Source organism: Saimiri boliviensis, chromosome 6 (genome assembly GCF_048565385.1).
Source record: "Saimiri boliviensis isolate mSaiBol1 chromosome 6, mSaiBol1.pri, whole genome shotgun sequence".
Classification (NCBI taxonomy): domain Eukaryota; kingdom Metazoa; phylum Chordata; class Mammalia; order Primates; family Cebidae; genus Saimiri; species Saimiri boliviensis.
This window is the reverse complement of record NC_133454.1, coordinates 90,091,813-90,117,616: the sequence shown is the minus strand read 5'-3', so window position 1 is coordinate 90,117,616 and position 25,804 is coordinate 90,091,813. Positions and strand designations below refer to the sequence as shown.

The following is a 25,804-nucleotide window of genomic DNA, read 5'->3' as shown; positions in this document are numbered from 1 at the left end:
AACCAGCAAGATGATACCTCTCTGAGTCTGCAAGAACTAAAGCATTACTGGGTTTAGGGTGCCTCCTAATGCAAATTCAGCTACAGTGAACAAAAACTTAGATCACAACACCCAAGTCCCTTCAAATACCTAGAAAGCCTTTACAAAAGGATAGTTACAATCAAGCCCAGACTATGAAGACTACAATGAATACCTTCAGTGTCTGGGAACTGATGAAATAATCACAAGCATCAGGACCATCCAGGAAAATAAGACCCCACCAAAAAAACCTAAATAATATACCAAGGACCAGCCCCAGAGAAATAGAGATATCTGACCTTGTGGAGAGAGATTTCAAAACAGTTGTTTTAAGGAAACTCAAAGAAATTGAAGATAATGCAGAAACGAAATTCAGAATCCTATCAGATTAATTTAACAAAGATTGAAATAAGAATCAAAGAGAAATTCTGGAGTTGAAAAATGCAATTAACATACTGAAGGATGCATCAGAGTCTTTTAATATCAGAATTGATCAAACAGAAGAAAGAATTAGTGAACATGAAGACACAGTATATGAAAATACAGAGCTAGAGGAGACAAAAATAAATAAAACAGTCTGAAGCACATCTACAAGGTCTAGAAAATGCTTCAAAATGGCAAATCTAAGAGTTATTGTCCTTAAAGGGGAGATAAAGAAAAAGGAAGGGTGAGAAAGTTTACTCAAAGGGACAATAACAAGGAGCTTCCCAAATCTAGAGGAAGTTATCAATATTCAAGTAGAAGAAAGTTACAGAGCACCAAGCAAATTTAACTGAAAGAAGACAACTTCAAGGCATTTAGTAATCAAATTCCCAAAGGTCAAGGATAAAGAAAGGATCCTAAAGGCAACAAACAAAACAACATACAATGGAGCTCCAACACATCTGGCAGCATTCTTTCTGGTGGAAACCTTACAGGCCAGCAAACAGAAGTACGACATATTTAAAGTGCTGAAGGTAAAAAATATTTTATTCTAGAATAGTGTATCTGGTGCGTATGCATGCATGCACATGCACGTGCACGCACGCGCGCACACACACACACACACACAACTGCTTCATGTATTAAGCAATAAGTAATCACTGAAGGTACAAAACTCACTGGTAATAGTAAGTATAAGCACACAAAAAAGCAGAATATTATAATACTGTAATTATGGTGAGTAAATTACTTATAATTTAACTAGAAAGACAAAAAGATTAACCAATCAAAACTAAGTATAATAACTTTTCAAAAGAGACAGTAGGATAATATACAAATAGAAACAAAAAGATTAAAAATGAGAGGATAAAGTTAAAGTGCAGTTGTTATTACTTTTCTTTTTGCTTGTTTATGTAATCAGTGTTAAGTAAGTTTAAAATTATGGGTTAGAAGATACTTGTAAATCTAAAAACACACAGCAGATACACAAAAAAATTAAAAGCAAGAAATTAAAACATACCACCAGGGACCTTCACTAAAAGGAAGACAGGGGAAAAAAAAGAAAGATGAAAGAGAATAGCATAAAACAACTAGAAAATAAATAATAAAATGGCAGGAGTACATACTTGTTTATCATTAATATAGAATGTGAACGGACTAAACTCTCTAATCAAAAGACACAGAGTGCCTGGCTGAGATGTAAAACAAAACAAACACAGACAAAAACCATTGCCCTGAAGGATGAGTTACCTACAAGAAAAAAATATTTTACCTACAAGAAACACAATTCTGTTTTTCTGTAGAAACACAATCTGTTACCTACAAGAAACACAATTCACCTTTAAAGACACACATAGACTGAAAATAAAGGAATAGAAAAAGATATTTCATGCCAATGGAAATGAAAAAAGAGCAGAAGTAGCTATAGTTATATCAGATAAAATACATTTTAAGACAAAAACTATAAAAAAATGAACTTTATTATATAAAGATAAAAATTCAGCAAGAAAATATAACAACTGTAAATATATATGCACCTAACACTGGAACACTCAGATATGTAAAGCAAATATTATTAGAGCTGAAAACAAAGGCAGACCTCAATACAGTAATAGCTGAAAACTTTAACACCCTACTTTCGCATTAGACAAATCATTTAGATAGAAAACCAACAAAGAAACATCAAACTTAATCTGTACTATAGGCCAAATAGATCTAATAGATTTTTACAGAACATTTCATCCAAAGGCTGCAGAATACATACGCTTCTCCTTGACACATGGATCATTCTCAAAGATATACTATATAATAGGCAACAAAAAACAAATCTTAAAACATTTTTTAAAAAGCTGAAATAATATCAACTATCTTCTCTTACCACAATAGAAAAAAACTAGAAATCAATAACAAGAGGAATTTTGGAAACTACAATCACATGGAAATTAAACAATATGCTCCTAAATGACTAGTGGACCAATCAAAAGATTGAGAATAAAATTTTCTATAATCCCAGCACTTTGGGAGGCCAAAGAGGATGGATCACCTGAGGTCAGAAATTTGAGACCACCCTGGCCCACATGGCAAAACCCCATGTCTACTAAAAATACAAAAGTTAGCTGGGCATGGTGGTGTGTGCCTGTAATACCAGCTACTCAAGAGGCTGAGGCAGGAGGATCACTTGAACCCAGGAGGCAGAGGTTGCAAAGAGCTGAGATCACGCCACTGCACTCCAGCCTGGGTGAAAGAGGGAGCAAGCCATATTTTAAGTCTCTTTAGTTTTCTTCTCTGAATAAAGAAATGAGTTTAAGAATTTCACTTTTCTCCTAATTTTACATTCATTAAAAAGAAAACCACACAGCAGCAATTAACACATGACCTTATGATGATGGGAAGACAACTGAGAGAGCTAGCGACTGTGGCAATCTGAAAACTACATACCTATTTTTGATAAGGTGGAAAGCTGGATTTGTAGACAAAATCACTCAGTTTTCAAATGTTGGAAACTAACTTTTTTTTTTAAATGTGGAAGGATACTGTGGGAGCTATCACAACCAAGTAAAGCCCTTATACAAGCCAACTATGATCTCAGTTTCAACATTTAGTCACTGCTTATTAACAAATCCAGACAAGAAGCCTTTCACTCTCAACATCATCAGCCCCATCTCTTTGCAGTTCCTACCCTGCAGGCTGCATTTTTCTGCCACAGGCACCTCCTCATAGTTTCTCACTCGCACACACCACCTACTTTCCCCAACTTTGTGCTGCACCTATCTTCTTAGAGATGAGGCCCTCCATCTCTCAAGAGAGGCTACTATTGGCTAGATAGCCTAAAAAAACAGGAGAAAATATTCACAAATTCTGCATCTAACAAGGGTCTAATATCCAGAATCTACAAGGATCTTAAATACATCAACAAGAAAAAAACAAATAATCCAATTAAAAAACGGACAAAGGGTCAGGCATGGTGGTTCACACCTATAATCTCAGCAGTTTGGGAGGCCAAGGTAGGCAGATCACAAGGTGAGGAGTTCAAGACCAGCCTGACTAACACAGTGAAACTCTATCTTTACTAAAAATATAAAAATTAGCAAGGAGTAGAGGTGGGCACCTGTAGTCCCAGCTAGTCTGGAGGCTGAAGCAGGAGAGTCACTTGAACCCAGGACGCAGAGGTTACAGTGAGCCGAGATCGTGCCACTGCACTCCATCCTGGGCAACAGAGCAAGACTCCATCTCCAAAAAAAATGACAAAGGACATGTACAGACAATTCCCAAAAGAAGGCATACAAACAGCTAACAAACAAAAAACTCAACATCAGTAATCATCAGAGAAGTCAAACCACAATGAGATACCATCTCATACCACTCAGAATGCCTATTATTTTTAAATAATAGGAAGGATGGATGCTGCTGAGACTGTGGAGAAAAGGACATGTTTATATACTGTTTGCAGGAATGTTATTAGTTTAATTGGAAAGGATTCTGGAGATTTTTCAAAGAACTTAAAACGGAAGTACCATTTGACCCAGTAATCCCACTACTACCCAAAGAAAAAGAATTTATTCTATCAAAAAGATGCATATACTAGTATGTTCATCACAATGCCATTCACAGTAGCAAAAACATGGAATCAATCTAGGTGCCCATCAGTGGTGGACTGGATAAAGAAAATGTTGTATGTATCCACCATGGGATACTACACAGCCATAGAAAAGATCAAAATCATGTCCTTTGTAGCACCGTGAATACAGCTGGGGGCCATGATCTTAAATGAACTAATACAAGAACAGAAAACCAAACATTGCATGTTCTTATGGTGGGAACTAAACATTGAATACACATAGACATAAAGGTGTAAGCAATAGACATAGGGAACTACTAGGAGGAGGAGAGAGAGAGGGCGACATGGGCTAAAAAACTACCTATTGACTAGTATGCTGACCACCTGGGTGATGAGACCACCCGTATCCCAAAGTTATCCAGATCTCCATATCCATCAGCATCATGCAGTATACCAATGTAACAGTTATTCACATGTACCCTCTGAATCTAAAAATAACAGTAATAATACATACATACATACATACATACATACATCCTAGTTCTGGCTATCTCCAGATGAACTGATAATGCTTTAAAAGGTGAACTGCCAATTCACTCCTACCGAAGTATTATTATTATATGTAATCAAGTCAAGAAGGGGGAAAAGGAGACATAAAATGTCCTTTAGAAAAAAACAGATTGTGTGTATTTGCTCTAAAAAATGTAATTTAATAAATTTTTTTATAAACGTAATTTTTATAAATTTATGTTTATAAAAAATTGTGTGCATTTGTTCTAAAAAGTGTAATTTTAAATATAAAATGTAGTTTTATATATTATGAAATGATTTAGATTTCCAAAAACACTTTTCATGGATGGGTAGACTTCCTCTGCACATAGCTTGCACTTAATAAGTGATTGTTGTTCTGAAATAATATGGCCTTGTATAAATACCACACTTTGTCATCTTGCACTCTCTCTCACACTGTGAAATCATCAAGAAAGCTATTGCTGTCAGCATTTCCTCATCTAAAACCACTCCCTTTCATCACCCTCAGCTTACCAAGTTTTAAATGCACTAGCTCTTAGTCTGTTCCCTAAACATACCAAACTGGCTCCTTCCAAGAGCCTTTGTACTTACTGTCTCAGTTACCTGGGACACTCATCTTTCTGATTTTTTTCATAGCTGTCTCTTCTTTAGATTCAGCGCAAATATCCCATCTTCATAAAGCCCTCTCCAGCTTCTCTTCTCTACTGACCTATCTCTCATCCCTCTGTTTTATTTTCTTCCATCACATTTATCATTAGCTTTAATTTTGTCCATATTTATCATGACTCGCCCCACTAGAATGCAAGCTCACTGAGGACAGCTCCCTTACATACCTTAACCACTGAAGAATCCACCAATGTTCCTAGCCCACATATAAGAAACCAAAACAGATTAGTATCTAACGAATAATGAATGAACTAAAATTCGACAGAGAAGTACACAGGTCCAGGGAGGATCTGTCTGGCCTCATGGGTATTCACTGGCAAAGCAGAGCCTTGAGCCCAGGTCTTCTGACTCCTGGTCCAGCATCACTGTCATTGCACCACCCTCATCAATTTTCTGACAGCCTGAGGTGCCTTTCACCCAGAAATCAGCAAGTCAGGGGTTAAATCTATCCTTCATCAGCAACAAGATTCTGTCCACCTTTCTCATCACAGAACCAAATGAATGAATGCACGTTACCCAGAAATGCAAGTGTTTCACAAGTAATTCCAAAGGATGTCAAAGGAGACAGTTTTTTCAAATTCTCTAGGAGAATTCGATTGAACTTAAATGGTTTTATGCACAAATATTAATGAAATTGTGACTTTTATAATAAAAAAGTAAAGGTTAATGGCTACATTCGCTGTTTTCTCATTTCTCAAACACTAGGCAATCCAAAATCTAATATGCACATATAAAAGCATGAGCAATTTGCCCAAAGCATTATATTCTATTGCTATGATACTACTTATCGTCAATTAAGGTCAAAAGTCATCTGAATAGCTTCATTTCTTCTGACAAAGATTTAAGTTTTACTTAATTAGTGTATTCCTGAAAACATCCTCATTTTCTTGACATCGGATCCTTGCAATCATTTTCATCTGTCTGAAAATTAGTACCTCCCTATGCACACCACAGCCTAACTGTCCATCCTCAAGTATAAATCCTTTAAACTTTCCCTTGAAGCTGTGTCTACACTCTGCTAGGCATAAAGATAAAAATGCTGGAATCTCAGAATCCAGATGTCTTTTCTCCCAGCATTTGGCAACATCTCTAGATGACCCATATGGAGGTAGGGTGCCCTGCTCCCTGTATTCCTCCTATCAGAGCACTAGCAATACTTGGGAGTATTTCTTTGACTGTCTCTACTTCTGTACGCATCACAGTTGTAATCCAGCATCTATGACCACAAAGTATTTGATAGGTTTACACTGATAGTTCCTGAATGGTATTGAAAAGAGAGCTGACAGTCTACTCATAGTCCTAACTCTAAAGTCTGTCTGATTATTCATTTGAAGTGTGGAGACTTGCTTGCATACTTCAAAAGCAGTATGGATAGACTTTTCAGAAAAGACTCCAATTTGCTCCTTTCCTTCCCAAATGGAAATAATTTAACAATTGAAAACATCTACTTTTTAATAATGTAAGCCTATGTCGTATCTCATTGAGGAAAGAATTACCTAAGGAGAAAGTTTTTTCGTGGGTTGGCTTCAACAAACCACCTAACATACTTCTGGAATTTTCTTCCCTTTCCTCCTACCCTCCATTCTGATATTCTCCAACCAATTTTATAAAAGTGCAAAATAATTTAAATATCAGCTTAAGTCATCTATAATTAAGAAGGTAAATCTGCTTTTTTAGAAATTACAGAACACATTCCATTTGGACAATTCATTGTTTTAGATTATCTATAACAATCTCTTTATGTGAAAAGCTAATTACTATTTCAAATGGTGGAAGTTCCCCACACCTACCTTCTTCCGTTATGAAGAATTTTAGGAGGAATTAGGAAATATCTACAGAAGCCATGAGGACAGGAAGAAAAATGACATTTACTAAGAGCCTTGTTACATGAGACATATGAGGAACTGCTCTTGTTTAATCCTCCCAATAACTCTGTGACGTGGTAATAAGTTGATACCTTCACTTTACCTAGGAGGACACTGAAGCTGAGGTAAATTAAAGATAACTGCAAAAGCTCAAACATCTAACAACTGATAGATCCAGGAAATGAACCCAAGTCTATCTGGCATCACAGTAGAAAGTTATTTCCACCATGAGAGCTCAGAAAACTGAAGAATATCTTTTGAAATACAAAATTTTTGTTTAAAAAAATAAAAAAGAAGAATATGTCTTCTTAGGAAGCCAAAAATGTCTTCATCTCCTCAGAGAAGGATTCCATGGAAACTTTTTTTCTTAGAGCCCTAGCTTTTAGCTTCCCATCTAATTATGCTTCAACTTAATTTTATCTATAATTTAGAAATAAAATCAAAAAAACAGAAGATTTATCATTATATCTTACAGAGTTGCATATACTGGCAGAACGTTCAATTAGATTTAATCTGCATTAATTAAGCTTTCCATTTTAACAAAGCTCTATATTAACACATTTGAATCTGAAAAAATAAACATTAAATCTGCAATGTCATTAAGATAGTTCAGCAAGACAGATTCATCTTTCTCTGCTAATGCACTGTATTGCTACTGTAAAAAATTTTTATCACATTAAAAATATTTATTGAAATTAGTAACAGAGTACCCATTCCGTTACATAAAAGACCCTATTTCAATTACTATCTTCAGGTACATTTTTAATACTGTTTATATTTTAGTTTTGTTTCATTTTATCTACCCACTTAAGATATCCATGGGAGGAGGCTGAGGCAGGAGAATTGCCTGAACCCAGGAGGCGGAGGTTGCAGTGAGCCAAGATCGCGCCATTGCACTCCAGCCTGGGTGACAAGAGTGAAACTCAGTCTCAAAAAAAAAAAAAAAAAAAGATATCCATGGGAACTCAATTGGCTCAGTTACCTAGGGAGTTTCTAGATACTGCTTTGCCAAGGAGTTCACTCCTTGTTTAAAGAAACACAGTCTCCCAAGAGTTCCACCTCTGGATACTGGGTTCCCACCAGGTGAGAGAGATGTCTGCCTTTGGCCAGAAGGGAAATCAGCAACTGAATGAAGTCTTCTGCCATTAATTCAATAATGGCCATGTCTGAGAGTAGCTGGAAGCCTAGCAGAAATTGGAAACAGTGATTTCCAAAACATTAAATGAAGTTTCTCTGGTTGACAGCTTTGGAAAAGGCAGAGTCATGATTACTTCCTGTGGTGCTCATGATGCCTAGAGAAGGTGTTCAGGTCCAAAATGCTGTTCCCCCATTGTGATTCATCAGCGAAGGTGACTTTTGACTACAAATTGAACATTACCAGAAGGTTTGGGTGACAGTCATTATTTTCCTTTAATTATTGAACTGGGGGTGTTGGGTGGGATGGCTATTTTCTCATCTAGCCACTCCTCAGCACCCTGTCTCCCCTCAGCATCAAATTTCCATCTCAACATCATCATTATCAGCATCATCAGCAGCAGCATCAGTATGTCTTTTCTGAGTTTCTTTTCTATGCCAAGCACTAAGCTAGGTATTTTACAAATCCTAATCCTCAGAAAAATCATCAAGTATTATCAATTCAGTCTCCAGATACCAAAACCTTTGCCCTCTTCACTATCCTGGACAGCCTGCCAGGTGTGGCACACCCAGGGCAATACCTGTGTCTGGTACAATGTATTCCATGTGAACCTTTGAAACTAGCCATGAAAATTCTGAGCAGCTCTAATTGGAGATGAAGAAGACAAATCCTTTTTTATTTAATACCTATTTATTGAGTATATACTATGTGCTTGAGATTATTACTTGGAGAAACTCCCATGTGAGGCATTCTGTTACTTATGTTACTTCCATGTACTTGGGCACAGACTAAATTGGAAACATCCCAATCAATCAAGAAAGAGATTGCCTAGTGTTTCCAATATCCATGCTCTTTCATCCTTGGCACAATGGTAGGCTGAATTTACCAGTAATAGTCAATGAACAGGATACAGAAAACACATGACATTTTCAGCCTGACCCTTAAACTTATCCAAGGACACTATGAAGAAATAATAATTACGATACCTACAATGCTTACATAATTACAATAGGAGCCATTAACCTACCTCTCTTAGAGTGCTATGGATTGAGCAATTGATCAGTTAATCAATACACACAGAAGTTAAATAACACAACTCAGAGGTGCTATATATAAAGGCATATGTCTGTATAGATATATACACATACATTTTCAAAAGCTACTCATTATTTTAAAATGTACCCCCTTAATCAAAAATGTTGAGCATATAAAAGATCACCAGGAAAAAAATTCCTCAAACTCAAAAATCTAAAAATCTGACAGCACATATTTTATGCCGCCAATTAACAATAAAACCAGAAATTACCCATTAAACATTTTTAATTTAATCACTTTGGAATATTTAAAGCCTCCTTTAACCAGGGTCAAAGAGGAAGTCAAACTGAAATTAAGAACTATAGAAAAGTACAGAAAATAAAAGCAATATATAGCAATATCAATGGGCTGTATTCAAAGTGATATTCACAAGAAAAAAAAAACCCTCAGTGATTTTACCAGTAAACTGAAAATACTGAAGACGAATGAACTAAATATTCAAGAAGCTAGTAAAAATACCAACAAGATGATCCAAAATAAGGTAAGAAGTAGAAATCAATGAATTTGAAATGAAAAACAGTCGACTTGATCAATAAAACTAAGAATAGTTTCATTTAAAAGACCAACAAATTACATAATCCCATGATGAGCCTGGCCAAGAAAAGAAGAACAAAACACATATCACATATTAGAAATCAAAAGAGATAAAAATTACAAGTATAAAAATTTTAAGTAAAAGGGAATATAATGTCCAACTATTTGCCAAAAAAAATGCCAATCTCAATGAAATACATGATTTCCTTAAAAATATAAATTGATCCCAAGAAGAGCTTAAAAGTCATTAGATAAAACCATACCATAAAAGAAGTAGAAAATGAACAGTTCAATAATTAAAAATTTTCCAGTTTCCCCAAAACCAAATTATCAGCCTAAATATTTTTTGTACTTTTCAGCCCAGATATTTTCTATACAAAATACTTCACACTTTTCTAATTATTTTTACAAATAGTTATTTACATATAATTACAGTTGCATCTATTTTCAGGCTTATTCTATCAGAAACACTTGTAGAAAAGATACAATGTGTATTTTTTAACAAGTCCTGAACATAAAAAAATTCAAAAAGCCTAGAATTAACTCAAAGACACAGAATTTTCTGTGTATTCAAAGACACAGAAAAATCTATGGCATCTCACTTATTAATAAATTAAAATATTTAAATGTTTAATAAGTTTAAAGTATTTTAAACAATGCCCATAATTCTTCAGTGCTTAAACTAATGTAGTTACTTCCGCTGCTTTTACTAATATTGCTAACTGAAGTATTAGTTAATGTAAGTTTATTCAAGGATTTCAGAAATAGCTCAACATTGTGGATTCTATTAATGTAATTACTTATGTTAACACATAAAAGAAGACAGACACAAAAGTATCTCACAATGCACACTGAAAAGATATTTAATAACATATAACCACTATTCTTTTTAAATCTTTCAGTAAAATAGGAATAAAATTAGATTTCCTTTACATGATAACTAGGTAGATAAAAACAGAAATAGAGACAGATATTATAAAACACTACTAGACAGTTTATTAAACAGAGGACCTTATTAAAATTGAAAAGAAAAAAGGATTATCTGTTGCCCTCTTACTGACTTTAATGAAGACCTTTAATTTGTTCATCTATGATTTATCACTATTACGGAGATTCTAGCTCCTATCATAAAACAAGAAACAGAAATAGCTAATATAAATATTGAAATTTGAGAAAGGAAAAATTTTCAATATTTTCAAATTACAAAATTTTATGTACCAAACAAGTCAAAGGGGAACATCTATAAAACATTAATGTTTTATAGATGGTATACAATCAGCAAATGTTAGCTAAAAAAAGCTATTCAATATAGCTTAAAAATAGGCTAAAATTCAAAAGAAAGATATCAAAACCATATTAAAACATCAAAAGAAAGAAAGCTGCAGACCAATATCTCACTTATGGATATAGATACAAAAGTCCATAAAATAGAAAAAGGATTGCAGAACATAACCAAGTGAAATTTATCCCAGGAACGCAAGTTTGGTATAACCTCTGAAAATCAGTTCATGTAATATACTGTATCAATAGAATGAAAGACAAAAACTACATTATTATCTCAGTAGATATAGAAATGACATGTGAAGAAATTCAGCACCCTTTATAATAGAAACGCTAACCAAACTAGAAACAGAAAGGAACTTCTTCAATATGACAAAGAACACCTACAAATAGGGAAGAAAAAAAAAAATCTCCAAACTGGTTAAGAGTATCTATGAAAATCCACAGCTAACATACCTCAAGGTGAAAACTGAAAGCTTTCCGTTTAAAACAGGAACAATACAAGGATAACTGATCACCTCTTTTATTCAGCATTGTACTGGAAGTTCCATTCAGGGCAATTTGGTATAAAAATGAAGTAAAAGGCAACCAGGTAGGACAGGAAGAAATAAAACTACCTCTATTTGAAGATGACATAATCTTATATGGAAGAATTCTAAGGAATTCACTAGAAACTATTAGAACTAATCAATAAGCTTGCCAAGGTTGCAGGATACAAAGTAATAGGCAAAAATTGATTTCCTTTCTATATGGTAGCAATGAGCAGCCAAAAATTGAAATTAGGAAAAGTATTCCATGTATGATAGCATTAAAAAAAGAATATACAAACCATAGTGCTTCCATTATTCATGTCAAAAAAAAAAGAATACACCTAGGAATAAATTAACAAAAGCCATGAAAAACTTAGACTCTAATAACTAAAAAAAGTTGAAAGAAATGAAAGATGATCTGAGAAAGTAGAAAGACACCCCACGTTCATGAAGCAAATTATTTGACATTGTTTTGATGGCAATACTTGCTGAGACTGACAACCTACAGATTCAATGCAATCTCTATCAAAATCTCAACTGACTTATTTGTGGAAACTTATAAGCTGATCCTAAAATTCATATGAAAATTCAAGGGAACTAGAACAACCAAAACAATCTTGAAAAGAAGAGCAAACTTCTAAGATTCATATTTCTCAATTTCTAAACTTACTATAAAACTGCAATAAACAAACAGCACTGCCTACGCATAAACATATAGATCAATGAAATAAAAGTAATGATGGCAGCCGCAGGCTGTCTGGAGCAGCCTCTGCCATCACACCAGCTGCAGCAGCGAGGCATGGCCAAGGCTGCAGGCTCTGTGAAGCCACCGGGAGTGAGAGAAAAAGCAGGAACCCTGCCCCTTCCAAGTTGGGGTAGAAGTTTCCTGGGCACAGCTGCAGCTGCCCACTTGCAGCTACAGACTCACATCCCCTGCTCCTTAGAGCAGGAATGAGTGGTGTCTACGTCATGGCTGCATATCTAGACCTTCCACTCCACACAGCAGGCAGGAGTCCGGCCCTCCAGGACACAGCTGCAGCTGCCCAAACTGTGGCTGCAGACCTGGCCTCCTGTTTCACAAAGTAGGAGGAGCCTCAACCCTTCCCCTCACAGATGCAGCTGCCCTAACAGCAGCTGTGGACCCAGGCATCCCTGCACTCTTAGAGGTTTAAGAAGGCCCTCACCCCGCACTTGCAGGCTCAGAAATGCCTGCTCCCACTGCCTGGATTCTCTCTGCTATCAGCACCTGCTCCAATTTTGAAGCAAAGTCGAGGCCAAGCCCCCGCATTGTCACAGCCTGGCTGGGTGTACACATGCTCAGGGCAGTGCTAAAACACCAGCACCTCTGCCACCTTAGCCCTCTCTGGAGTTTGGGCACCAATGAGCATAGCAGGGAAGCTGAGTGGAACTGAAGTCAGCTCGGCAATGGCCTGAATGTATCCTTTTACACCTGCAGCCTGGGCACCACGAATGACAGCAGGAGGCAGGCAGGTTCCTGGGTGGAAATGGGTGGGTCCCCGGTGAGTCTTCACCTTCAGGCCAGGGAGGGCCTGAAGGCTGCCAATCCCACAGCCCAGAGTGGGAACTTGTGGTGCCTTTTCCAGGCCTATCCATGGCCACCCATGGGTCAACTGGTATGCTCTTCCTCCCCTCTGAGGCCCATATAAGCCCCAGGCTTAGCCAGAGCTGATCAGACATCGGAAGGATCAGCTGCAGAGAGGAACTACCCAGTCCAGGGCCTCCTCTCTGCTGAGAGCTGCAGAGATGACAGGAGGACGTCTGCAGAGAGGAGCTTCCCACTCCAGGGTCTCCTGTCTATTAGAAGCTGAACACTTTTTCGGACACCCTGGCTGAGGAAAGGAGCTACCCACTGTGGAAGACTGAGCTGTTCTATTGCTCAATAAAGCTTCTCCTCATCTTGCTCACTTTCCACTTGTCTATGTACCTCATTCTTCCTGGTTGCAGGACAAGAAATTGGGACACATTGAATGAGGCTAAAAAAGGTGTAACACAAACAGAGCTGAAACATACTCCTTGCTTGCCACATTGTGGACAAAGAGGAGAGAAGAGAAGAGCTGCAGTCCTTTGGGGAGCTCAGACCTGGACTGCCTGAGCCAAGGCTGTAACTCCCTGTTTGGGGCCTTGCAGTTCCTGGTGTCTCCAAACTTCCAGGTGCCACCATGTTCTCTGGTGCTGGTGGAAGCTGCTTGTGGTGCCCCTGGTCCAGCCACATCCTCACAGAGAGGCAGTAACCCTGCTGGTGCCTGGAGCTACCCGCCTTGTGACAGCAGCCAGCATATCTGACTGTGCAGTGGCCAGACTCCACACTCACCCACACACCCCTCGCTGCTCCACGCCTGACTCCCATCTCCCTTGGAGGCTTATCACCTAGGCCAGTACCATGAGCTGAGTGAAGGCTGCAAGGCTGAGTGAGTGGAACGATAGGAAAACTCTGGCAAAGGTGCCACCGGCCACAAATTTCTGGCCAGAAAAGTGACACCCCAAAGATCCCGTAACAGTAAGATACCAGAAATAAATCTTCGAATTGATGGTCAACTGGTCTTCAACAGGGTGCCAAGACAATTCACTGGAGGAAAAGCAGTCTTCAACAAACGGTGAAGAAACAATTGGATATTCATATGCAAAAGAATAAAGTTGGACCCCTACCTCACATGATATATAAAAATTAACTCAAAATTTATCTAAGAAATAAATGTGAGAGCTAAACCTATAAAATTTTTAGACGATAACTCAAAATATATCTAAGAGATAAATGTAAGAGCTAAACCTATAAAACTTTTAGAAGAAAATGTCGGAATAAATCTTCGTGAGTTTGAATTATGCAAAAATATGACATCAGAAGCAAAAAAAATAAACTGGACATCATCAAATTTTAAAGCTTTGTGCTTAAAGGAAACACCTCACAGAATGGGGGAAAAACTGTAAATCATACATCTGAAAAGAGACTGCATCTAAAATATGCAGAATTACTATCAATCAATTATAGAAGGACAAAGAATCTAATTAAAAGTAGACAAATTATCTGAATGTACATTTCTCCAAAGAAAATATATAGTCAATAAGCTTATGAAGATACTCAACATCATTTGCCATCAAGCAAATGTAACTCAAAACCAAAATGAGGTAGCACTTCATACCCATTAGAATATCTATCATCAAAAAGAAATATAATAACTAGTGTTGACAAGGATGTGCAAAAATTGAAACCCTGAAACACTGCTGCTTAGAATATAAAACAGTGTAGTTACTTTAGAAAAGTCTGGCAGTTCCTCAAACACTTAAACAGAGTTTCCATCTGATCCAGCAATTCCACTCCTAGTCATATACCCAAGGGAATAAAAACGTCCACAAAATAGCTTGTACATGAATGTTCATAGCAGCATTATTCATAAAGCCAAGAGTGGAAACGATTCAAATGTCCACCAACTGATTAATAATATCTATGATGTATTATATACAAACAATGCAACATTATTCTGCAATAAAAAGAAGTGAACTACTGATACAAGCTACAATATGAATGAACCTTGGAAGCATTATTCTAAATTAGAGAAACCAGTCAAAAAGGAACACACAGTGTGATTTCACCTATATGAAATAACCAAACTAGGCAAATCTACAGAGACAGAAAATAGATTAGTAGTTGCCTAAGGCAAGGGAGCTTACGGGGAAATGGTGGGTGACAGCCAAAAGATAAGGAATTTCTTTTGGGTTTCTCAAATTGATTGTGGTGATGGATGCACAATTCTGTGATTACACTAAAAGCTACTGAATTATAAATATAAAAAATTATCTAGGAATCTAATCATGCCCATTATATCCCAAGTATTTCAAATACTTATTTCATTTATCTTCATCATTAGTAATACAGAATCACATAAGGGAGAAACACAAAAGGAACCCGCATGTCTAACTTTGAAGCCAACAATCACAACTACACACCTGGATCTTCTGCTATTGAATAAAGAAAAGCCCCAAACCCTTGGTCAACTTATACACCTGGTCAAATGTCTATGTCAAATTTCTACAAGGCAGTTTGCTCCTCTAGATACTGTTATCCTGGTAAATAATAAAAGGAAACTGAAAATCATGAAAGATTCTCACTTATTGCAGATGTGAACATTAGGCGGGGGGAGGAGCATTATGATAATTAGCCTAATTTCTAAATATATACCATTATATATTTCTATTTTCTTGCATTCCAGGTCTCCTTAACCAGATCTTCTATGCTTGAGTAGAAACCAGGTTTTCTGTATTACCCATAGCCAATGCATTACTAATCCACAGTCTTTCATACCTTACCTTGATCAGATTACACAAACACAGAACGGGGCACCATAAAGTCCAGAGGGAGAGGGGCTCTAATATCTACCTCTTCATATTTGTTTTGTTTAGCAGTCAAGAGCTGAGGTTTTTCACACTTGTCTTTCATGGTGCCTGCTTGGCCCTGTTCTAAGTGTACCTTCCTTCCTTTCATTTCTACTCTAAAGCTTCATTTTCACTGCTGCTTCCAAATTTGTCTAGGTCTCTCCTTCTGCTTTATGCTCCTCAGATAAATTTTTCTTCTGAGGATGCAAGAATCAAGGGTGCTGTAGACCCATATGGATTTGCCGCCAGTAACGTATTTTGGTGGCATGTGACTCAGATACCCTCCACTGTCAGCATATTTTGGTGCTGTGTGACTCAGATAAGTTCCCTAGTGGTAAAAGGCTGCTATACCTCGCCTTCTTGGGCTAAAAAGGCATTCAACCAATGTGCACAGTTTTCTTCTTTCTTCTCTTTTTTTTTTATTTTTATTTTATTTATTTATTTATTTATTTAGATGGAGTTTCCCTCTTGTTGCCTAGGCTGGAGTGTAATGGTGTAACCTTGGCTCACTGCAACCTCAGCCTCCTGAGTTCAAGGGATACTCTTCCTCAGCCTCCCAAGTAGCTGGGACTACAGGCACACACCACCACACCTGGTTAATTTTCGTATTTTTAGTGAAGACGGAGTTTCAACACATTGGTCAGGCTGGTCTCAAACTCCTGACCTCAGGTGATCAGCCCTTCTTGGCCTCCCAAAGTGCTGGGATTACAGGCATGAGCCACCACACCCAGTCTCTTCTCCCTTTCTCAAAAAAAAAAGAAAGAAAGAAAGAAAGAAAGAAAGAAAGAAAGAAAGAAAGAAAGAAAAAAGAAGTAGTTTTTCTATTACAATTAAAAATGATCAAATGACTCTCCATTCAATCATCCTTGGTTTCTATTAGAAACCTACTAGGGATATAAAAGGAAGCAGCCTCAGATGGCAACACAGAAGTTTTTTTAAAACCTTTCCTATTAAAAAAAAAAAAATCCAAAAGAGAAACCCAGCAAATAAGTTTCAAAACACACTTAGAGAAGGAGAATAAATGTCCGTGCATTAAGGAATGGCTACCCACCATGCACACCATGCACTATCCTTTTTCATTCTTACAGCAACCCGGGAAAATAGATTATGATGCACATTTTATAGGCAAGGAAATTGAGGTTCCAAGACATTGTAGAGCTGATGTCACAAAGCTAGAACTGGAACTCCAGCCTCCATCAGTCTGACTCTGAAGATCTACCTCCTACTTTGGGCATTTGTATAATCCTCATGCCAAAGAGACACTCACACCCAACCCCACAAAACCAATGGGGCAAGGTAGGGTTGTGAAGCTGAGACTTGCCTTGACATGCAACGCTTGGAAAATGATAACCTATACCTTCTCCAGCATACAGGACACCTTTGAACAAACACATATCTCTCACAGACATGTACATCACCTTCTTTTCTCTGGGCTGAACCAGAACAGCCAGACTGTAATGCTGACAACATCTCCACAAAATGATCAGGGTCCATCCCCACACTTTGAGGCTGAGAGCAAACAACCATTAAAGACAGAACTGTTGATCCTTATAACTGCCAAAAGTCTGCATACCAAGAGCCTCTGCTCAAGCCAAACTCGTCTGTTTGCTGCCCCCACTCCCAAAATTGCATTTCTCTACATTTCTTCACTTCTGTGACTGTGCACATTGTTCCTTCTTCCCTTACCTGCTGGAATTCTGCCTGTGCTTCAAGAGCATTCTCTGTGTGGTCTTCCTTAACCACTAACCTAATGCACTTAATTCAGTGAACTTAACACCTTAGGTAATTTTGAAATCAGCTTCATACTTCCTTGTAACACCAATCTACTATTTCTTTATTATTGGCTCTTTTTTATTCTTTAGCTTTTTGTGTGGTCATGCCTTGTTTCCTGTACTGCCAAACTCCACCATATGTCCTTAGAAGATTTTGTTGCTTTGATTTCTCCACAAAACCTTGCATGGCACCTAGAAAACCGTAGGTGCTTCATGAATATTTTCACTGGATTAATATCGAGGAAGCCAGTTTTAAAAATTAAATTGTTTAGGTTACCTAATGATTATTAATTTGAATTCAATGATAGAGTGAACTCAAACTTCAAACCCATTGCCTAGGGACTTTAGTCCAAGTTTTTAACATGACATTGAAGCTTTGCAATGATCTGGCTTCTACCTACCTCTATAATATCACCCCTCACTGCCCACCCCAAACTCTCATCCCTTCCCCATACACACTTTTATGTTCTAACCACATACTCATCCATGTGTTGCTTCTTAAAATCATAGCAACCTCTTTCTGAAATATTATTCTTCCATCCCTTACTCCTTAGCATTCAGCATGTAAAATATTCACTCATGTTTTTTTTTCTTATACAACTATCATCTTTTCCAAAGCCTTTCTTGGCTAGTACAACCCTTAATAGAATGACTACTCTTATTTCCTGATTACAACTTTCTAGCATTGCATCTAGAATACTTTATGATATGTATTTGTCCGTCTTTCCTACTAGCTTATGTGATCTTTACAATGAAAATCCTACACTATTCAACTTAATATTCCCAGTGTCAAGTATAATTCCCACATAAACACACCGTAAATGTTTATTGAAGGTCATTAAACATAACCAATTAACTTGCTCGATGACTAAATATGATAGAATGTGATATTATTCAAGGTCTACCAGAAGATAGTTGAGAAAGATACTCATGATTGGTCCTTGGAGAGCAAACAAAAAAGCCACTTTGCCCAAAGTAAATTCTTAAGGCAAAGTAAATTCACAAATGTGTTCAACGAAACAAGGCCTCAGTTAGGTGAATGTTTTCATGGGGCTACAAACTCTAAATTCGAAGACATTTTGTATAACCCATTAACTCTAAGAAGATTTCCAAAAGCAGAAAGAGCTTTCTTACCTGTGCTCCAGTTCTCTAATGGACAGTATCACTCCTGAAGTGGATGGCTTCTGCTGTACAGTGGCCAAAAAGGTGAATTCACTCTTGTTCCGGAACAGCTGAATTAATTTCTCACTCACATGAGGAGCTGCATGGATCTCTCTTTCTATATCTAAGAATCAAGAGGAAGAGCAGGAAAAATAGGAGAGAAGGAAAGGAGATGAGGAAAGAAAAGGATAGAGAAGTAGTACAGGAGAAAGAGGAGAGAGGAGATGAGAAGGAAGAGGAGAAAAGATCCATGGTTAAAAATGTCATGTCCAAAAAACCCAGATTGCATTTTTCATTTTTCTCTCCTGTCAATAGTTTTCATTTTCAGGCACCTTTGACCACTCCCTACAGCTGCATTCATTCAATGCAAATCCCAGAAATGCTATCTCTGTCACTGCACCCACTTGTCACTTTGACAAGTTCACAATTGGCCTAACAGTGATTTTCTGACAGGAATTTTGACGGGACACTGAGCAATTCAGTTTTCTGCAAACAGGTTAGGTTGCTGTAAATAAAGTAAGAGGCAGTCAGATAAATGGGGTTCTAAACTCAGAGAATCTTTGGATAATAAGACCCAAATGCCACTCAGCATCCTACAATTTCATTTTTTCCAGGGACTCAGCTTCCTTCTCCCCACAATGTATATGGGAAACCTGTCCTTGCCTTGTAACTAGCAGATATTCACTAGCACTAATAATGCCAGACAACTCTGCCTTTGCTTAAAGAATAAATACAAGGCATGCTCATGATCCACACGTGTGCCTGGAATTTCTCCATAAACATGCAATGGATGACTTTCCTCATGAAATATTTATTGAAATCAAGGCCGATTTAGCAGGCCTAGAGGTGTGTGATTCCAGATAATCCTGCTCCTGGACAAGAATGTTTCTTTCTCCAACATCGGCATAATGAGAGACATCCATCACTTCATGCCCAGACTCACCCTTGTCATGATAAACTGGGTGTTATCTCATTATTTTACACTACATTTTCTGGCATCAGAAAAGGGCACTAAGGAAGCAAAGTTAGAGAAGATTATTCAGAGGATGATAAATGAACATTAAAAGTGTGTTTGGTGGCCTCTCACATCCTGACCACCTCCTCTGAGTGTATGATAACTACTTGGTTATTTCTCCAGGACTGCAAGGGAAATCCTTGAAAAACACAGAACTTCAAAGGCTGCACTGCCCAAGCAACTTCACAGACCGGCATATGGACCTTGGAGAATCTCATCCTCAACAATGGCTTCTAAATAAGGTATCTTTTTTTTTTTTTTTTGAGACGGAGTTTCGCTCTTGTTACCCAGGCTGGAGTGCAATGGCGCGATCTCGGCTCACCGCAACCTCCGCCTCCTGGGTTCAGGCAATTCTCCTGCCTCAGCCTCCTGAGTAGCTGGGATTACAGGCACACGCCACCATGCCCAGCTAATTTTTAGTATTTTGTTTTAGTAGAGACGGGGTTTCACCATGTTGACCAGGATGGTCTCAATCTCTTGACCTCGTGATCCACCCGCCTCGGCCTCCCAAAGTGCTGGGATTACAGGCTTGAGCCACCGCGCCCGGCCTAAATAAGGTATCTTTAGATTACTGACCTTGGTACTTAATCTTCTCAACTGTAAAATGGGGGAGCAGACTAGATCTCTTAGAGCCTTCCCACCTTAGCCTTCTATAATTTTTTGAATTGCTGCTTCAATTTTATAACACAGAAAAGAACAGCATAGTCTTATCCACCTGTAAATATCTAGGCTATGAATGGCAGAAAGCAATGTTTTTTCTCTACCATGGAGACATCCAACCCAGGCAGACCAGTCTACCAGTATAAAACCTACCTGCACAATAGTAGCAAGGCCTTCACTACTTAATTGTTAAGTGGCACGCTGTCAGCTTTTGTCAAGTGTTGACGTAATAGATAGCCACTTGAAAAATGCTTCCATACCTTCTACAAAATCCCAGCCAAAGATAATCCAGATGACATTTAAAATCTACTAAATGTGGGAGCAAATCACTCTGTAAACTAGAGAGTATTAGAAAATGTTTGTTAATATTATTTTTATTATGATTACTTCTTTTGTGGGGGGGGGGGTGGTCCTTACTCTGTCACCAGGTTGAAGTGCAGTGGCATGATCTCAGTTCACTGCGCCTCTGCCTCCCAGGCTCAAGCGATCTCTCATTTCAGCCTCCTGAGAAGTTGGAACCAAAGGTGTCTGCTACCATTTCCAGCTATTTTATTTTTATTTTTGGTAGAGACAGAGTATCCCCATGTTGCCCAGGCTGGTCTTGAACTCCTAAGCTCAGGAGATCCATCCACCTTGGCCTTCCAAAGTGCTGGGATTACAAGTGTGAGCCACCCACCCTATTATCATTACTTCTAAGCAAAGATCATCTTAAACTCACCTAGAATATAATGCCAGAAAGAAAAAAAATCAACTCTTAACATTACGTTTACTTTTTACTTTTTCCTTCTTTACTCATCAATTAGGAATCAACTGATTGGTAGTGGCTGCCTAAAGAGTTCATTTCAGGATTCTAAAGCTTGAACCCAAAGGAAAGAGGAACATAATTGATCAGCAGTGCATGCTGGAGGAAATGGATATGAGTATCATATCAGGTATGGGTATCCTAATCTCTAACTCAATTCTCCCTAAGTGGTATCATCCAGCCCCATGGCCAACAGTGTCCAACTTTATAACTGCAGCCTTAACCTCTCCCTTAAGCAGTAAATTCAAATGTTCACCTTCCTACTTACGATTAACATCTCTATGTGAATATCTAATAAGCATTCTAAATTGCAATGTGCCCACAGTAAAGCTTGTTCTCTTCCCTCCACTCTTGGTTTTCTTACAGAGGTCTCAGTCTTAGTAAATGGCAACACCCCGTTCCTCAAGTCAAAAAACCAGAAATTGTCCTTGATTTTTCCCTTTTTTGCACTCTCCATATTCAATCTAAAAACAAGTCAGGTGGGCTCCCATGTTTGGAATTTGTTCCCCTCTTCCCAACGTCACTCTTAAAACTCTTGTCCAAGCCACGATCATTGCTCCCTACAATGCTTCCAATGGTTTCCTAATGAGTTTTCCTGCTTCCATATTGCCTTCTTTTCCCCATGCTTCACACAGCAGTTAATGTGCTCTGTTTAAAGTGCAAGTCCAAGTTATTTTAGCTTTCTACTTAAAATCCTCCAATGGCTTTGCAATGCTCATAGGATAAAATCCAGTCCCTACAGCATGCCTGCAAAATTGCACACAAACTGATTCTTGCCTACCTCTCTCACCCCATTCACACTCTTCTCCTTGGTCACTAGAGGAACACACCAGGCCCATTCCTGCCTCAGATCTTCATGCTTGTCCCTCTGCTCATCTGCTCATAGTGCTCTTCTCTCTCCTTTTCATGTGCCTGACTCCTTCTCCTTCAGCTTTCACTGTAAATGCAATCTTCTGGCCACTCCAAGGCAAGCTCTGCATTAATGTCACTCTAATGCTCCAGTCTGGGTATTTTCTCCATTCGACTTGTCATAATATATGTATTGCAATCCATTTATTATTTGTTGATATCATTTATCACAGTCTTGTTTCAAGTTTGTTACCTCATATTATTTCCTTTCTTTTTCCACTAGACTGTAAGTTCCATTGAGGGCAGGCATACTAATTTATCTATTGTTTTATCCACAGTTCTCAGTGCCTGGCACAAAACAGGCATCCAATAAAGATTTATTGAATTAATGTATTTTCCATTTATTTTTCTCATTTATATTAATGCTTCAAGTAACTACATATGTTATGGTCAGAAAATAATATATCTTTTGGAAAAAACAGAAGATAATGGGTCCTTCTCAAATGCTCATGGCCATGAAAATTTATTTCAATGATTTTTGGTGCTAAATAAGCCTCACTTCTTTGTAGGACACCCCCTATTTAATAATCTGATCTAGTACTACCATATTTCTCACTCAACCATCCAAGAAAATGGAACATTTCTTATGCTGGCTTTTCTTATTTGTTTTTATAAATGATTGGCACACTGAAGTAAAGTGACTCCATTAGCACTAACTAGACTGAAATGTAAGGAACATCTGTTTTGATACATTGAGGCTTTATGTGCACTCTCATCTTCAGAGAAGCCCTTTAAAGTAAACTTTGACCATACTTTAAATGTTTAAAAAATACAACGAAGTAGTTCTATTTCTACAGTATGTAGGCTGAAACACTGGACAGGTTTCATAGGACTGAGATCACTCTGAGTTTTGCAGATAACTACCTGTGTCACTTTAGATAAAATACCTTACCTCTCTGAACCTCACACTCTACATCTGAAAATTAAGACTACTGAATTCCATGATCCCAAATTCTTTCCTAGTCTTGACATTTCATTTCAGTTAATCACCTGATTCTGCTCATATGTGCATAGCAAAAGAGAGTACTGAGGGCAAATTCCATCTATTAAAAAAACCTAGATTCTACAATTTTTCTCCTCTGCTGATTTTCCAAATTAACATAAAACATAAAGTTGTCAACTGCTAAAAATAGTGATATGTCACCTACTTTGCAGCAGCCTGCTTTTTTCCTGGAGTTAAAAGAGCAACCAATGAAACCCAATTAATGGGGAACTATAGTGAATATTGTACTTCCATATTCAACCACCATCATATGTGTTTGCTGTATTACTTAAGAATATGCCATTCCACTAGAGAGAACAAGAAAAACAAATGGGACAGATAAAGCCCAAAAGAAGTGTTAAATATAGAGAGCAAGTTAAAAACCTGTGAAATGTGCTAAACACAGATCAAATAAGTGGAACATAAGTGTGTTGAATACCAATAAAAAGGATTGAATAAGAGTATTACTTACAAATAGAATGGGATGGAAGGACCAAGTCATAATGTGCAAATCATGTCACCTGCAGAATGATAGTCATGTCGCCCCTAAACCAACACCCATCATTGACATCCATTTCATATCCATTCTGGCCTCACATGTACTCTCCTTGGGAAACGCTAATAAAACCCATCACTGCTTACCAAATTAAATGGCGAATTACACCTGTAGCCAGGATTACTTGCTCCTGAGTATTTCCAACAGAGGAAGCACGTGGGCTCCAGAAACCTCCCATTTGCTGAACCCCCTCCCTTTTTGTTAACTTCGGCTCTAGTCCTCATAATCACACCATCATCAAAGAAGCTGATGCAGCAGAGAGAGAAAAAAAAAAACAACAGACCATATGAGCAATGAATAACACGGGAACTGGGTGGGCTGGTGCTTCCTGCTGCTCACACCCAATCCTACATGTGTTAACTTACTCCATCTCTTTCCCCTGCCTCCTCCTAGATATTTTAAACATGATTCAAGTATTTGAATTTAGTCTGTCTATGAGGTTTTCCATTTTGTGACCTCTGGGGGTGTGGAGGCTACCATTGTATAAAGGTAGTTTCCCACCAACAACTACTTAAAGTAAATATTTCACATTTTTTAAAAAGGGGGAAAATGGCTTTCCAGATACTCAGAGGTTTAGCATGATGTAGTTAAGAAGTGCTAACTCAGCAGCAAGGGTTAAGTGCTTTTTCTTTCCCAGGATAAAACGGCTCTACCTAGTCTTTTTTTTTATTGCATTTTAGGTTTGGGGGTACATGTGAAGGACATGCAAGATTGTTGCATAGGTACACACATGGCAGTGTGGTTTGCTGACTTCCTTCCCCTCACCTGTATCTGTCATTTCTCCCCATGCTATCGCTTCCCACCTCCCCACCTCCCCGTCCCTCCCCCATTTCCCTCCAACAGACCCCAGTGTGTAGTGCTCCCCTCCCTGTGTCCATGTCTTCTCATTGTTCAACACCGGCCTATGAGTGAGAACATGCGGTGTTTGATTTTCTGCTCTTGTGTCACTTTGCTGAGAATGATGGTTTCCAGGTTCATCCATGTCCCTACAAAGGACGCAAACTCATCCTAGTCATTTTTAAAGAAAGACTAAAAATGCTAATGTGATGAGTAAACATCAGCAAAAAAAAAAAAGTGCTGGGTGAAGGGAGGAGACTGGAGAAGGAAAGAAATTAAATGATTGTATTCACACACTCTTCTCTGCCATAAATAGAAGCAACTTCATTTTCCTCTTCCCTGGCATATAGAGTGAGGATGGTAGTGAATTTCATTTCAAGGGGAAGCATATACCTTTCTTCCCCTGTCCCAGGCACTATGGTTGGCACTGGGGGAATGAAAGTAAAGATAGTTTTTGCCCTGGAGGATAGACACATAAGCAAGACAGTTTTCTTATGACAATAATTACAGAATAGGGCAGTGCACAAAGAAACAGAGGCCTGTGGAGATCAGGGATGACATCATGGAGGATGTATCACTGAACCTGACTCTAAAAACATGCATAATCATTTACCAGGCAGGAGAGAGGGAGAAGAGGGCATTCATTACAGTAGCATTGCATGGCTGTGAACACTCACGTGTTTTTACATTATCCTGGCATTTTTCTTTTTCTGCAAGTGTATCTCTTACTAAAAGTTCAGCAGAGAAAGCATCTACTTAATCTAATATTGGAGCAAATTCTCAGGCCCCTGATTGGCCAAGGGGTACCACATTAGCACAAAGCAGACCAACAGGCAAAATCCCCACCAATGCACAGTTAAGAATCAGCAAACTGAGGTACGAAAAGCACACCAAGGAAGTCTCCCTCAGCCTTGACTGGTAGAGCATGCAGGCAACATTTCAATAATTACACTGAGAACCTCAAAATATGGCAAACTCCTGATATAGACAGGCCACATCCTTCTAGCCTGAGTGCCACGTAAGCTCATGGTAAGAAGGGCACCAAAAGGTAAAGCAACATTTCTTAATTTGAAATGACAGTTGGCTT

General features: G+C 38.1%; 1 protein-coding gene across 3 annotated transcripts in view; it reads right to left on the bottom strand.

Moving 5' to 3' along the window:
- NELL1 (neural EGFL like 1) overlaps window positions 1-25,804 on the bottom strand; it is an 880,670-nt gene that overhangs the window by 765,505 nt on the left and 89,361 nt on the right. For all 3 annotated transcript variants that reach the window (XM_074401240.1, XM_003919918.4, XM_003919919.4), the window contains one exon: window positions 18,930-19,080. In XM_074401240.1, coding sequence (XP_074257341.1) covers window positions 18,930-19,080 — 151 coding nt within the window. The remainder of the gene's footprint in view (window positions 1-18,929; window positions 19,081-25,804) is intronic.